Consider the following 15,780-nt stretch of genomic DNA (forward strand, 5'->3'; position numbering starts at 1 on the left):
GTACTTTCACTTTTTCATAATGTTATGGCTCATCGGCTCATTTTTTTCATTAAAAGGCATGCAATCATTATCAGTTATGAAGTGTGAAAGTGAAGTGATTGTCGTTGTGATACACAGCAGCACAGCACACGGTGCACACACTGAAATTTGTCCTCTGCATTTAACCCATCACCCTTGGTGAGCAGTGGGCAGCCATGACAGGCGCCCGGGGAGCAGTGTGTGGGGACGATGCTTTGCTCAGTGGCACTTTGGCAGATTGGGATTCGAACCGGCAACATTCTGGTTACGGGGCCGCTTCCTTAACCACTGGGCCACCACTTCCCCTGTGTACAGTGCCATTTTGCAACTGTAAGACCAATTTTATTATTTAACGCTGTCATGCTTTGCATTGCCAAAGAGTCTCTATACGATAACACCAAACTAGAAATGATATTCTATGCATATTATTTTAACTAAGAAATAACTAATTCAATATTTCATATTTTATTTAGATTGTTTTGCCGCAGGAGGCGAACCAAGGTCACATAAATCTTGGAGAATGCTTTGATTTGTTTGCCAAGAGCAACCAGGTTACTGTGTCAAGCCATGAAAGAACTGCAATGTTATCTCATTTATTATTCCTTGTTTTTTGTTGTATGTCCCATCTCATCAAAGCAGTGTTAACTAAAACAAGGAAATAAGATCTGTTTGTTCAGAAAACTGCAGTGTATGGCTTTGCTTTTCTGTCCATGAGTACTTACATAACCAGTATAGAACATTCCATTCTGCAGGGTTAGGCACAGAGACAGAGAGATTGGGGTTGAGAAGATAGAAACAATAACAGAGAAAGGGTAGAGATGGGCGAGAACATGAGACACCAGCAAAACAGGATGAGAGGGTGACAACCGCAGAGGAAGTTGAGCAAGAAGAAATAAAAGAAGAAAAAAAAATTGAACAGAAGAAGAGGTGGTGAGACAGAGGAGAAGAAGAGAGGGAGAAAAGGGGAATCAGGAGGTTAGTGGCAGTGTCATAGCAGGCAGGAATTATTATTTTTTTAAGACATATAGCTTCATACAATGTTATGTAGCCCGCTTACCTTCCCTTGTTTCATGGTTATTCAGTCGTTTAAGACATATTTCTCAAATTTATGAATGGAGCACATAAAAAGTTTACCCGATGACGGTCGGGTAAACATGCATAACACAAACAGTCCACTGCAAGGTAGGATGTGGGTCCTTTGCAGGGGGGTCAAACCTGCACAGACTTCATAAGACCACATCCTCCTAAGAAAATGGCCCTGAATTTAGCCATGCCCAACACCAAAAAGACAGGATGGGCACATGCTGATACCTGTGCTCCTACAACCAGACTGTGCAAGATTCATTTGTTACTGTTCACTGGTAAAATGAATTTAATTTCTTTTCTCTAATTTCACTTACTTCAAAAAATTTCAGCATTCAGTAAAATTCAAGGGTTGCAATATGAACATAATATGAATGCTCTCTCACCACATGTTGCACTGGCATGGGTGCAGGGGGCATGGGTGCTGGGCTCCACGCCGTAGTGCTGCTCATGGTCTTTGACTGCCAGTTTGTGCCACCTGTCAGCTTCTTCTCACCTGGCTGAGTCCACTGCATATCAGGCCTGAGAACACATACATTCTGATGTCTATCCTTAATCAGTCAACTTTAAACAGATTTTCTAAAAACAAAGAATAGAAAAAGGAAATTAAAGAGAAGCAATACCCTAAAACTAACTTTTTGGCTGGTGTTCCTCCAAACTGAAGATCTGAGAAATGGAAAAGAAGAAGAAATGTATATAAGATCAAGCAACCAAGTCAGATGGTCATCACAAAAAAAGGAAACAGTGGAAAATTCAGGATAAGAAAAAAAAAAAAATCAACATTTTATTCCAACTAGAGAGGCAATTAACTGGATGAAGAACTGAACACATTGATCTGTGTGTGTGTTTGTGTGTATAGACTCACTGCCCACGAGGTTGGCCAGAGAGGAGTCCAGGTCATTAGCCAGCAGCTTGCACTCTGTGTGCAGGGGCATGGCGGGTGCCTGAGTATGGGCAGGCACAGTGGGCTTTAACAGGTCCCCTAGAGAGTCAAATCCTGTGAGAAAGAATGAGAATATTTATGAATGAGAATATTTATGCAGAGAATTTTAATGATAAAATGTTGCATTAAGAGCCAGATCAGAGAAGGTTCAGTGCCAAAAGGAGGATTTATTAAGTGTTAACTTGTACCCTAACATAAGGGATAGTCAGGTGAAGCAAGCAGCATGTTACTGCAGGGCAGCCAGTCGAAGTAGAAAGCCAGAAACACAGCAGGAGTTTCTCACAAACCAATTCTCCTTAACACCAAAGCTGTTCTCTTGTCGACCATGCTTGCCTGCACTGTCTCACGAAGTGCTGCCAACACACAGCCTTAAACCTGATCCTCTCACGGCTGCCCACGGAGCTGACTGCAGGAGAAAGACACCCAGTACCTCCGCCACCATAATCAGACACACAGTCACAGCTCACAGGCGCGTCTCTCAGAGACATCAGCGAGACCGAGAGGGGTGACAGGGAACAAATGAGACTAAAAGGATAATGACGCAGGGGAGAATAGGGGACAAGGTGGGGGGGGCACGCAGAACTGACAATACAGGTCAACAAAATGGATGGCGGACGGTGGTGCTGGAAAAGGATTTGTGCCAAAAAGGTGAAAAGAAAACAAAAAGAAAGAATAGAATACAAAGGCTGGAAGAGGAGGAGGTAAAAAAAACAGATGAAAACCAGACATGGAGAAAGATAAAACACAAATAGTCAGCATAGTTTGGGTCCAGTTTTTTTCCACCCACTGAAGGGCGCATATGCAAGGGGATGGGATAATATTTATCTTTGAAGACTCTGTCTGGCCGCTGCACTGACCGCTCTGCTGACGTCAGCCACATTCACGAAGTGTGTCTTCTTGCTCTACCAGCAGGAATTCCAAAGGAAGGGGGGTGCGGTGGGATTAATGGGTAAGAAACACAAGCCCACTCACCGGTTTGGCCCGCAGAGTAGCAGCAAGGAAGTGAAGGAGAGAGGGGAGAGGATCAGACACATAAAAGGGTGGGGGATGGATGGATCGCTGTGGTAAAGAGTGAGGTGCCATGTAACGTGATGGATTAGAGACACCACCGCATGACATTAAAGCAGACTGTTTCATTGCTGTGTATGGGAATGTGGGATGTTGCAAAGACAACACATACATTTTCATAAGAGCAGGTGAATTCCAGCAGGTGGAGAGCAGTGTGTGTGTGTGTGTGTGTCTCTAAAAGCGTTAGTACACAGCAAACAGAGAAAGCTATTCTGGTGCAGCGTGCCGAGTCGACTGCACACTCGGTCAGACTCAGAGCCCTGTTAGAGGTGTTCAAGGTTATTTTTACCAGCTGCAGGCTTGGCATCACTATTGGCAGTTTTTGTCCCGAAAACAGCATCAAAATCTACACTCAAGGCAGACATGGGAGCGCTCTGCTGCCCAGGACTGTTATCCATACCTGAAGGACACACATACACAGAAGATAATAGCGTATGAACCATTCAAGTCAAAACGACAAACTGACTGGTTCTCTCGACCAATCTTACAAGCCATCTCACACCTCTAACTTTTATACACTGCATAAGATAAGATTGATTGTAACTAACTCCACACATGCTTATGTCTAGCTGCCCCAGAAGTGCATTGGGAATACAGCTGACTTTAATTTAAAACACAGCAGGACAGTGGTGGAGCCCACAGTGAGACAGCATATCTTTATGAATGTACAGAGCTCCTTCTGATCTACATACAGCCAGCAGCCTTTTATTGTCTGTCATCTCATCCTACAGCACACATACGTACATGCAAAATGTGTAGAACGATGACGACAATGCAACATACAAATAAAAACATGCACACTTAAGCTTAAGAATGAATTAATGTGGGATGTTCTATGAATGAATGAAGAACAAACTAGTGGATATTAACTGTTCACTAGGTTACCAGGTTTGATGATTTGTTGCCCTAGGAATAGTTTCACAGCTTCCCAGGTCTGGTGAAAGCTTTGCATCAAGCACTCTGGGCTGCTTGCTAAAACATTCTGTGATGCCAGAGGGAGTGTCAGGGTGCAGTCTCACCTCCCCAGGCACTGTTAGCATTGGAGATGGCTGGAGTGCTCTGCACTGCAGGGATGAAGGCAGGTTGGAGGTCAAACAGGTCGCTGGTGAGGTTTGGCATGCTGAGAGAGAGAGCGAGAGAAATAAATAAATAAATACATACATACATACAAACAGAGAGAGAGCGAGAGAGAGCGAGCGAGAAAATTAATAAGACAAAGAGATACAAACGAACAGTCATAAAAGAAGTCAACAAAAGGATTTAGTCGCTGTTCAAAAGCAATGATACAGCAATAGTTGTTCCTGTATGGTACAGAAAGGAGTGTAGTATCAGAGGAGCAGATGTGTGTGGTACTGGTACAGACTGGCAAGGTAGGAGGAAGCCTGGCTATGCAGTATGACTTTCACAAACTCTGGGTAAAACAAGCATGTATGCAGCAGAGTACTGTATTTATGTACTGGAGTTTACGTTGCCACTGCTGTCATTTTTACAGTGATGAAGGAACGAATCAGAATGTCCGAGGAGGACAATGATTGGTGCAATGTTACTGCTTTGAAAATTAAGATTATCATTTTTATCAGCCTGCAATGGGAATGAACTTTCATTAAAAAGAAAGGCAAACAAGACTTAGAATGTTTAATGACAGTTTTCAATTTAAATAATATGACATTATAATGTAACATTTTGTAAAGTCAACAGTGGCAAGGCTGACCTATTGGTAGAGGGTGTTGTGGTGGTAAAGAGGTCCATGCCAGAGCTGTGGTTGTTGGTACTGCCCATGGACTGCGTGCTTGGAGAGGCAGAGGGGGTCTGCATGCCAATCTCCTTCAGACGCTGGTCCTAGAGATAAACATGGACAATACAAACATGTATTTATACACTATACATCTTAAAATTACCCAGCTAGATACTTTAGTTTGTAAAGAAAGACTACAATGTGGGTGGAGAGGCAGAGCATACATCAATCATAATTACAGAGAAAGGGCTTAGTTTCAGGACATCAAAAAATATTTAGAATTCTCTTTCACTTGAACAGCCCCTTTGCACAGGCAGGCTCTGAAAAATGTAGCTACCCTTTCAGTTCTTTAATGTAGTTTAATGTGCTCAAACTAGCCTCAAAATAAAGCTTATCCAAAACCCCAAAATAACATTGGAAAAGTGGGAAACATAAAAACTTATTTTTAAGCACTGTGTGCACCTGTGATTAGTTAAATAAACACAATTTAACTAAAGAACTTAAAATAGGAAAAACAGCATATACAGTTAAAAACAACTAGGAAGAACCACTAGGAAGTCTCTGTCTCATTTGACCACTACCCTTCATCCAGAACTTTATGTCATCTGAAGTAATTTTGAATAGATCATTTGTGAGCCTTATCTGGTTTAAAGGAGAAATAAAGATGAATATAAACAGTCTACAATGTCCCCACATATTGAGAAGAATAAAATGGGTCCCAAAACAGATCCCTGCAGAAAGCAGTTCAACCGTAATAGGGAAAAAGGGGAGGAGGAAAAAAAAATCCATCAGCAAGGTAAAAAGAAAATCAATGAGGAATTGAGTGCTGGCACAAAAATGGTTGGTTAAGCCTATTTGAAAATTCCGTTATGATGTCTTTTTCGTGATTGTTTTTACTGTTTTCGGTATTAGACTGCAGTGATAAGTGCTGTGTAGTATGATAGATACAGTGTTGACAGTAATAGCAATAGGGGAGTTTATGTGAAATGTTTAAGGCAAAAAATGCTAATTATTTAGCACTTATTTGATTGTGAAAGTGATCCTAGATCCAGGAGCAACATTATCAAACAGAGAAACAGTGCTTAAAACTGGATTAAAACTTCTAGATCACCACACTTAAATACATAATTAGCAACAAACAATTCAGCCATATTTCTGATTGAGTGAGATGTTTAGAAGCTAGAAGATTCCCATAGATGAAAGGCAAAACAAACACATATAGGTACTAAGAATAAAATTTTATATGTGTGTGTGTGTGTGTGTGTGTGTGTGTGTGTGTGTGTGTGTGTGTGTGTTAGTGTGTGTGTGTGTGTATGGCCATTAAAAATATGTCCAGATGTGTGACTATGAACTCCAGAAGTACATAGCACCAATTTGAGGGTTAAAATCACCCAAACATAAAGCCAGAATGAGTCTGCCAGTGCTCTGGAGCATAGCTCAAAGTTATGGATCCCCTGAAGTCTCATTTGTTTAAAACGGAAGCAGAGTAAATTTGGCTGACACTGCGTCTGCATGGCAAAAGGTAGAGAAGAAAATCCAAACCTGGAGATGTTTCAGCTGGCCAGACTACTTCAGTAGCCAGCTCAGCACTCATGTCAAACAAAAGGGACCTCTCACTCTTCCAAAAACAAAACTCTACACAGATGTTCTCTACAATCTCCAGTCTTAATACTACCTTGGGATTCCTGGTCTGAGTAAAGAACAGGGTCACAATTATAATGTGCATTGCTCCAAAGATCAATATAGTCCATTTCAAGCAAATGCTCCATTAATATTCAAACAAACTAATTTGCCATTGGTCAGACTGGGGAGAGAAAAATTGTAAACATTCATGTGGACAACTACTACACAGGGGTTAGTAGCTGCTGTGTGCTGCTGTGTATCACATGTGACAATCACTTCACTTTGTAGTAGTGCAACTCAGGATACAGGCTTCACTGTCATAGAAGAGAATGAGTGGAGCAGAGAATTTGAATGGATTAAAAGAGGCTGGGACAGTGAAACAGAAACAGGGGTGTCTTTCCAGATATTAAAGAAGGGTTTGAAGAGGAGGAAGAGGGAAGTCTAAAACAGAATGAGAATGTTTAAAATACAATTTGGCCTAAAATGAATGCAGTCTCAGGGGAAAAATAAACAATGAAAACAGTGAGAAAATTGTACAAAATTGTGATCATGGGGAATCACAATGCCCCCAAACACTTGCACTCGCAGGAAGAATAATCACAAAATGTTTGTGATATAATAAACAGTTTATTATAAAACTATCGCTACCCTCGCTTTCACTCTTCGCTATCTTAACACAGTGAACCATGATGCTGGAATACAGAAGCAACGCACGCAGTGTCTCAGCAGTCCAGACATCCCTGTAGTCTGAAGTGAAATGCTTTATTCAAGCAATTGTGTAATATTGCCTGTGCCACACTCTCTTCAGTGCTATATATTAGTGATGCTGCTTGCATCAGAAAACAGGGTCATGGATGATAAATGGACAGCTAGAATACGGTATTATGTGCAATGATCTGTGATCAGCTTTCCGTCATTAGAGTGCATCACAATGGAAAGAAATATAACAGATAGATGGACTGCATTCTAAAATCCCATAAAAACTGCATTTCTCATTTTGCTGAAATAAGAATTATGTATAGTCTGGCACACAGTGAGAGGAATTTAAGGGATCAAAGAGGATGGTTGTGAGGGTTCTAGCAACCTTGTGTATAACAGCCAGATAATCTGGATGCAAGTCATATTCTTTGCGATGATCAGTGTATACATTGTGTTTTTGATATGAGTTCCAGGACACCTATGCATTTGTATTATTTGTTGGAATCCTGCTTTATGACCCTGGATGCATCTCAGTCTCAACCCACCTTGAGAGCCTGCAGTCTGGCCTGCTCTTCCTCTAGCGCCTGCTGTTTCTCCTTCTCGTCCATTCGACTGAAAGACATGCCTGTACTGGAGAGTGAGGACACTGCACTGGATAGGGTGTTGGCTCTGCAGGGGACGGGGGTAGGACAGGGTTGGGACGGGTGAACGAAATAAAAACAATGAACACTATGTACATACAGAGATAATATAGATTCATGTAATCTAACTCAATAAGATAAGGAGAGAGACACTACCTGCTGTCTGCAGAGAACTCTTTGCCCTTCTTTCCCTCCAAGGAGGCCAGGTGCTGCTCCAAAGCTTCCAGTAGGCTGCTGGGGGCCTGAGTTAGGAACAGGGCAGGTAAGACACCAATACATGTCATTCTCATTTATACTCCCAATACTGACACACTGTTAAGCTACCACTACATTTTAAAATCCATAAAGCTTCAGACATCATCTACAGTGTCTTAGACACATACATATGGACACATACATACTGGCCACTTTATTAGAAACCTGTACCCTTGGGTATGTCTAGAGTTAGAGACTATAGCTCAACTGCTGCCATGAACTGTTTGTGTTCAGCATATTCATGTCCTTGTCAGCCTCTGTTTTAGGGATCCACACCTAAATCATATCTGGTGGCCCATTGGTCAAAAACGATGCCTAATGAATAAGTGAAGTAGAGGGTGGCTGATCTTCTGTGTACAGCAGCACAAGGGCCAGAGCCTGCAACTGGACACCTTTAAAGGCAATGTAGGAGAAACTAATGAAGTGGAGAGTGAGTGCAAACATTCTATCTAACACACACAAAAATAAGTAGCAACTCTGTACATTCATCATCAAAAGACAACACAAAAAAGTAACACCAAAATATATGAAAAGTTCACATGCCAGGCACACGGACAACTTCAGGGTTGTTCACAAGCTTCTAATAGGATGTAACAGAACAGATAGAAAAGAAACTGAGGAGGAACAAGTGTGCACAGGAGAGGAGGTTGAGGATGAGTAACACACTCTAGCCAGTGCCTTTTCTCATGCCAAAACACACACAAGTCTCAACAATTTCAAATCCCACAGCAGGCAAGGGACATTCCCAAACACTGTCTAATACATTGGGTTGTTTACTACACCTCCCATTTCAGTTTAGAGTGGCACCTTCCAACTTATTTCATTATTATCTCATTGGCCGTGTGTCTTACAGCTGCAGCTGGTGAATCTGAAGCCTTACAGATGCTCCTCTTGGCATCGCGTAGCTTAAAAAACCTGCGGCAGTGCTGCTACATTTAAACCCAAGTCAATGTTAGCACAAGCAGAACATTCATCTTCGTCTGAAAGATGTGCATAGTGGTGCCAATTTTCCACTGCAAACAGGATCTGGTATTTAAAGAGAGTTTTAAAGCAAACTGGTGAAAAACTCTTTTGTTTTTGGACATTTGCTCTGCCAGTATCTGGCAAAGCTCCATTGGACAGCTGAGAAACTGTCACATTGCTGCCACAAGAAGGGAGGAAGGAAGGCATTCCTAAAGAACTTCACCTATTCCTTGAGACATCTGCCATTATCCAGCATAGCGAATTAAATGTACAATTTACAGGCCCATAGGTATTAGGGACACAATGTTATTACTTGGAAATTGGGACTACACTTAACAGAGAAGGTTTAGTTTTCGCAATATAATGTCTTCACTACAAACAGTCAATAAAACTAGGATTGGGTCAACTAGGGGATTTTCATTACAGATCTTAATATTTTCTACATTCCTGTCCTGAAATCAAGTTTCATCATTCCCCCCTTAATAAAATGGTGTAATGAAAATATTCTTTATCTTTATTCAATTTATCACTATCAGATTAAAAAAATATTCTTTGATAATACTGTTAACCTGCCCATCCCAAGTCCTCAAATTTATCTGGATAACTCAACTTCATCAGCAAGCTTATATTTGCATCACTTAACCAGTGCAACATGCAAACTGAGGAAGAAAGCGAGAGAGCCGTTTGGCAATTATAGGGTCAGCAGCCAACATTACTCCACATTATTGGCAGCAACAGGCCATGTCAATCATTAGCAGTGTGTAACCCACCACCTACAATGTATGATCCTTTGGTAGTCTGCAAGGAACAATAACAATGCTATTACTGTCAACACTGTATCTATCATGCTACACAGCACTTATCAATGCAGTCTAATACCGAAAACAGTAAAATACCGAACAGAGATAACTTAGACTTCAAAGAGCCCATATATGAGATCTGGAAAAACATTATGGTTGTGGCAGTAGTAAGCATTCAAATAAGCCACACAAGACACACATTTGAAGAGGAAATGAGGTCAAACTTCAGCTGAGCAGAGGTGGGGAACCACGGGTCAGAGAAAATTATATCAAATACAAAAAATCAAAGAGACGTCCATAGACAGATGAGTATAGTACAGAGAAAAGTGACAGAGAAAAAGTGAGACCATGAAGAGAGGCAGGGGAGGAGAGAACTGCAGATGAGATGTACACTGACCTGAGTTAGATCTGGGATGTCTCCCTGATCAATCCCAACTTGCTGTGTCATAAATCCAAAAATAAATTAAAAAAAAAAGGCGAAATCAAACATGATAAAAAAGGAGGGCAGAAGGGGTAAAAAAAAAAAAAAAAAAAAAAGACAACAAGAAATAAAAACAAAGGGTCATTACTCCATGCAGTGATTGCAAAATGAAAAACAACAGAAAAAAGGGAGCTGTTGCATGCACACAATGAACACTGATGATCAGATGGAAATGATGCTGGGGACTGAGAATGTCTTGGACAATGGAAACACAGTGATGTGGAACTTTACATAAAAAGCAATGCAACAAAAATGTTGCAATCCAATTTTTAAGCCTCTAGTGCATTTTTAGAGGCTCTAGTTTTATTTAACATATCTTTTTAAAGGGCAGGACAGCACCCATTTCTACACCTATTATGAAGAACTGTTGAAAGGAGAACAAAGCACTGTAAGAACTAGAGAAGAAGTCTAAATAAATGTTAGCATATGTAGGAATATGTCTGAGAAGCTGTTCAATTGGAACACCAGACAGACTCTTCCATCTGAGCTGAGTGGGAGGACAACCACATTAGGGACATGAAACTCTGGGAATGTAATTGTCCCTAAAGGAGGCAAAAATGACCTATATAGGGCCAGTTTAGTGTGTGCTCACACACCTACAAAACATGAATAATTTGTGTCTTTAAAAATAAGAAAATTTCCTTTAAGATGCCATCATTATGTATTAAAAAATTTGAATAAGTTAGGGGAAAAAACACATAGACTTAACACATATATTGTAAATTCATATTCAGTATACACATAAACCATACACAAAACAATGAGAGGGGTGTGTGATCTATTTCAAAGACTTTAAGGGAGTGGTCTAAAAATGTAATTAGTCATGTTGGTTCCTTTTCTTTTGACTTTGTTCTGAAGTGATACCCTTGATTACCCTCAGAGAGCTACATAAATCATACAGTGGAAGCTGAACAAGAGCACAGTGGAAACGAGCTAACATTAGATGCACTTAAAAGTAGACTTACTTCTACCGGGTCATCAAGGCTTTTTATGTACTTAAAATGATTGCAAATTGATGTTGAGTATACTGAACATGTAAGCATCTTTTGGCTAAAAATATACATAGCAGTTTGTTTCTTCGATGGATTTACAGTTTTATCTTATAAACTCCAATGTGCGTATTGAAATATTTCAAAATTATATGAAAGAAAAAAAAAAAAGATTGATACATTTTGAAGGTGGTTTCTTCCTCCCTCATTATGAGTTAAAAATATGATAATCAATAACAAGAAAAATCCTTTCTCCACACTGTCTCCTAAGGTCATCTACTAGAAAGTGGGCACTGTTTCTATGGTTACACAGCTTGGTTGGCTACTTGTGTAAGTGTGATTTAATTTCAGAGGATACCTTATTTTAATGCTGTGACAAAGCCCCCAAATAACCAATATTACCAGCTCTGTAAAGAAAAAATGAAGTGACACACTTTACCTCAGCTACTTTGAGAAACTCAGACAGCTTGGTCATCCTGTACAGAAACTTCTTGTAAATGTCTAGAGCGTCTTTGCACTGGTTCTTCTTCATGTCAAAATATTTCTCTGCGGAGTCAAGATGTTATACACAATTATACGCAATCATATATCTATCATCATATGGCAATGGCTGATTGAGCACAACAAACTGCACTTCCAAAGACAGAACATTAAACCACCCAAAGCAATCTGTCTATACTTACATTTACCCTTCTGTCAATTATCAGACGTCCTTATCTACAGTGACTTATAATCAGTCACTCTGGATACAGGGACAGCCCCCCTGGAGAAACCTGGAGTTAAGTGTCTTGCTCACAGACACAATGGTATTAAATGGGGTTTGAATCTATGGTCTTCTGGTTCATAGGTTTTACCCACTAGGATACTACTGCATATTTTTCATTTGAATTCTGTCCCAGTATTCCTAGAACATGTATATCTTTATATATGTTTATCGACACGTCTGGTCAGGAAGCAACAAACCAGGATTAGTGCTCCATTAGGAATAGAGTGTAGTGAACAGTGTCTGTACAGACGAGGAAACAGAAGAGGCGTTTTTACCCAACAGGTTAATGACTCCCTCATTATAGGCCGCAAACAGCCGGATGGAGTCTTTAAAAAGCAGCATGAAGGCAGCATTGATGACACCATTGGTCAGCTCGTTGGGGTTGGCCTGGACACACCAAACAAACATCACCCAGCCCAAAAAAAGGTTTAATCACAATCTATTAGTGTTCAGCAGGCTCAGTCAAGAACATCTGAAGAGCAATCTACCTCCCAGACTGCTCACCAAGACTTAAGCTCTTAAGCCTTCTACAACTCTAGTTGCTCTACCCTGCTGTTACTCAACTTATGAATGGCTAGATAATTAGCTGATTAGTCAAACCTGGGATTTTGATAATAAATTGAGCAAGGCACAGCACTATAGGACTCAAATGAAATGTGCATAATCAAATCATTAGCAGCACGGATTCAGTCAGGAAACGAAAATAGTTCTCTGAATCTGTGCAGTTCATTCAAACAAAGCCCAATCAGAATGTTCTTCATCCACTCAAAAGACAGAAGAAGGGAAACTGACTGACCTGGAAGTCGAGCAGTGCATCCAGCTGGTTCTGAATGATGGGGAGGGTTTTGATAAGTTTCTCTGTGTTCATGGTGCGCATCACTCCGTCAATTCTGCCACAAGACAAAAAACAACAATGTCCTAATGTCCTCACAAACACATTGTGACTGTCAGTTCCACCATGTTAATGTTCACAGAGGAATGTGGTGGACAGACTGCAATTAAGATGACCAATTCTAAAAGTCTGTAACAGTATTTTGGTTGAGAGGGACAAAAACTGAAATCCAAGAAGGATGACTGGTAAGCCTGTTACCCTCTCTTCATTTTGGTGAAGTCCACAGCCACTAGACGATAGGACAGGGCCTTTTCGTTCAGGTACCGACTATAGCGCCTTATGAAAGTTGACATGTCATACCCTAGGAGAGACAGACATGGACAAATTAAGTAATAATCAAGGCTGGATGCATAAAATAAGACAGTAAAAGAGTGAGAAGTGAACTGACTGAATAAGCCCACCTTGCAATGCACCTTTATCCAGGAAGTTGTTTAAGTTGAAGAGGGTATTTCTAGATGCAAGATACTGGGTGAAACGCTAAAGAGGAGGGAAAAAAGAAAGTAAGAGTGGTCAGAATGGCAGGTGGAACAACTGGAATAAATAAAGAAGGGTGATAGTATCCCATTACTCACCCAGCTAAACCCCACTCTTATAAACTCTGACTGCCACTGTCCCTGAACATGACTAGACATTGAAACTGTAATTTGGGTAACTGGCTGATACCTCTGCTTGAAAAGTACCCTCCTCACCACCAAGGCCATGTGGTTCAGAAAACCAACAATGAGCTCAGTACATTTATAAAAAATGATAGTTAAATACCACCACCAGTACAACTGGCCAATTAGTTGCTGGGGGGGGGGGTATATCCCACAGATACACACCATACCCAAAGTATGGAGCAAGGAAGCTGTTATAGATTAAAATGGGTGGCAAACATACTGATGGATTTAGAATCCACATGACCCTATTGCAGGTCAGATTTAGAATGGAACATTCTAAAAAAATTCTGCTCGCCAGGTCACATTACTTGTCCATAAAGTGTATATCTGGACTCAAGAGGTTTGAAAACAAGGCAAAAGGTATTGCTTTATTCAGTGAAAGTACACACTTAAGAGCACACGTTCTGTAAATGCATGTTTTACCTTCTCTTCCTGCAGGGGGACTATAAGATAACTGAGCAAAATCACTCATTATACTTTTATTCTTACCAGAACACGCTTTATTTTTTTAATAAATATCACAAAAACTCAGAACAAACATAGCAAGTTTTAGGAAAAGTTGGCGTGATATCGGGCATTTTAAACCCACAAAAATGCTTAAAGAGGCATGCAAAAAAGTGGTGGGTGCGTGCAAGCAAGGGGAATTCCTCTTTCACTGGATCCAAACTAAAGCTTCAACACCTCAATGAGACATTTCTCTGCTCCTGATTTGGACAGGATAATCCCCAGATGCCTCCTCATGGTCTCTAATTTGGCTTGAATGCTCACCCCAGTAAGGAAAAATAAGCCGATACGGGGATTCCCAGAACACAGACACTTAAGGGGTTCACTGACAGAAGAATCCTATACCAGACAGCAGAACGTGAAGGAATTTGAACACAAACAGGTCCTGACTATGGGAGTGTGAAGGAACCAAACTGCAGCAGCTGCTTCACTGGCATATGTCAGAATTCTTCATGCATGTGAAGATGCTCTATTTGCCATTTTATGCTGTTCTGGGAGAAGCCTGCCACTTACAGAGCTAGCAAATTCTTAACTGTTTGTTAATTGATACTTTAGTAGTGCAGAGATAACCCTCACAGCAATGGTGAACACAGGTTAAGCAGTGAAACATTCTGCCCTTGAAATACATGTATGCGCGCAACACAAAAACCCATGGCAACAAATTTTAATTCAATGTTTCCTTTCAGGCAAACACACCATATTTCTAAACTATACAAGTCCATTTTCAGGAAAGTACACTTTGGACACTGACCTTTCAGCAGCCCTGACTGCAGCCCCAGAGACCGCTCATGTGATTGTACTTTAAATAAGGGTCGACATTCTCTTCTGACAAGGACAACTCAACACTTAAAGACTACTGAATGGCCTGTAATGCTGACATAGGGTAAGCTTACTCAACCCCTTTAAGCTCAGCCATTAGACAAAAAACACAGAGACAAAGACCCTCTGCTGACAGTAATAATCAATAACAATCTTATTGATCATAATGGGACACACAATGTTTTTTTTTTTTTATTGCCACAAAGTTTCTCACAAAGATATAAAAAAAAAAAAATTCCCATCGGACAATATTCTTACGGAAAGTGAACCTTCCGCAAGATGCTAAAACAAGATACAAATACACTGCCTGTCCAAAAATAAAAGTGTCACCCTCTGGATATAACAAAGCAAACAGATGGCTCTTAACTATTTGCTTTGTTAATGATCCCAATGGATAATTACTGTATGCAAAACGTTATTTAACCCTAACTGATGCAGTGAGTAGCTTCTCCTCTAGGAAGATCTTGGAAATATGTTAATCGGTTTCAGAAGGGCCAGATTATTGCCATGTGTCAAAGAAAACATCTACGGGGATTGCTGGAAGTATTCAAATTAGATTTAAAAAAAACTCATCGTGATCGGCGGTCACTTAACTAAGGGTTATATTCAACAGTGACGGTACAAGCATACGCACAATGCAAAAAGAACACGAGAAATTGGAATAAACACCTGAAGAAAAACAATCATCAGAGAAGATCAAGATTTACCCGGTTGCAGAGTGATAGGTGCCTCAGGGTAGGAAGAGAGGTGCATGAAGTAATGCAGCCATCATGACTACCCTACAAGCCTCTGAGGTCTGTGCTATGATCTGGGTTTGCAGCGGTTGGCTCAGGTCAAGGTGG

The 15,780-nt window shown here is 40.6% G+C and overlaps 1 protein-coding gene across 14 annotated transcripts in view; it reads right to left on the reverse strand.

The window, feature by feature from the left end:
- The window catches only part of LOC114787857 (phosphatidylinositol-binding clathrin assembly protein), a 43,870-nt gene that overhangs the window by 11,529 nt on the left and 16,561 nt on the right, over positions 1–15,780 (reverse strand). For 2 of the 14 annotated variants that reach the window (XM_028975779.1, XM_028975763.1), the window contains exons 3-18: positions 13,358–13,433; positions 13,155–13,257; positions 12,861–12,954; positions 12,340–12,451; positions 11,738–11,844; positions 10,226–10,267; positions 9,806–9,826; positions 7,967–8,052; positions 7,715–7,838; positions 4,824–4,951; positions 4,132–4,232; positions 3,402–3,512; positions 1,967–2,098; positions 1,725–1,767; positions 1,488–1,623; positions 741–764 (exon numbers count right to left, since the gene is read on the reverse strand). In XM_028975779.1, coding sequence (XP_028831612.1) covers positions 741–764; positions 1,488–1,623; positions 1,725–1,767; positions 1,967–2,098; positions 3,402–3,512; positions 4,132–4,232; positions 4,824–4,951; positions 7,715–7,838; positions 7,967–8,052; positions 9,806–9,826; positions 10,226–10,267; positions 11,738–11,844; positions 12,340–12,451; positions 12,861–12,954; positions 13,155–13,257; positions 13,358–13,433 — 1,440 coding nt within the window. Of the gene's footprint in view, positions 1–740; positions 765–1,487; positions 1,624–1,724; positions 1,768–1,966; positions 2,099–3,401; positions 3,513–4,131; positions 4,233–4,823; positions 4,952–7,714; positions 7,839–7,966; positions 8,053–9,805; positions 9,827–10,225; positions 10,268–11,737; positions 11,845–12,339; positions 12,452–12,860; positions 12,955–13,154; positions 13,258–13,357; positions 13,434–14,870; positions 14,889–15,780 lie in introns of those variants that run through there. The other 12 variants (XM_028975807.1, XM_028975793.1, XM_028975856.1 and 9 more) reach the window with 11 other exon arrangements.

This window comes from Denticeps clupeoides, chromosome 1 (genome assembly GCF_900700375.1).
Source record: "Denticeps clupeoides chromosome 1, fDenClu1.1, whole genome shotgun sequence".
Classification (NCBI taxonomy): domain Eukaryota; kingdom Metazoa; phylum Chordata; class Actinopteri; order Clupeiformes; family Denticipitidae; genus Denticeps; species Denticeps clupeoides.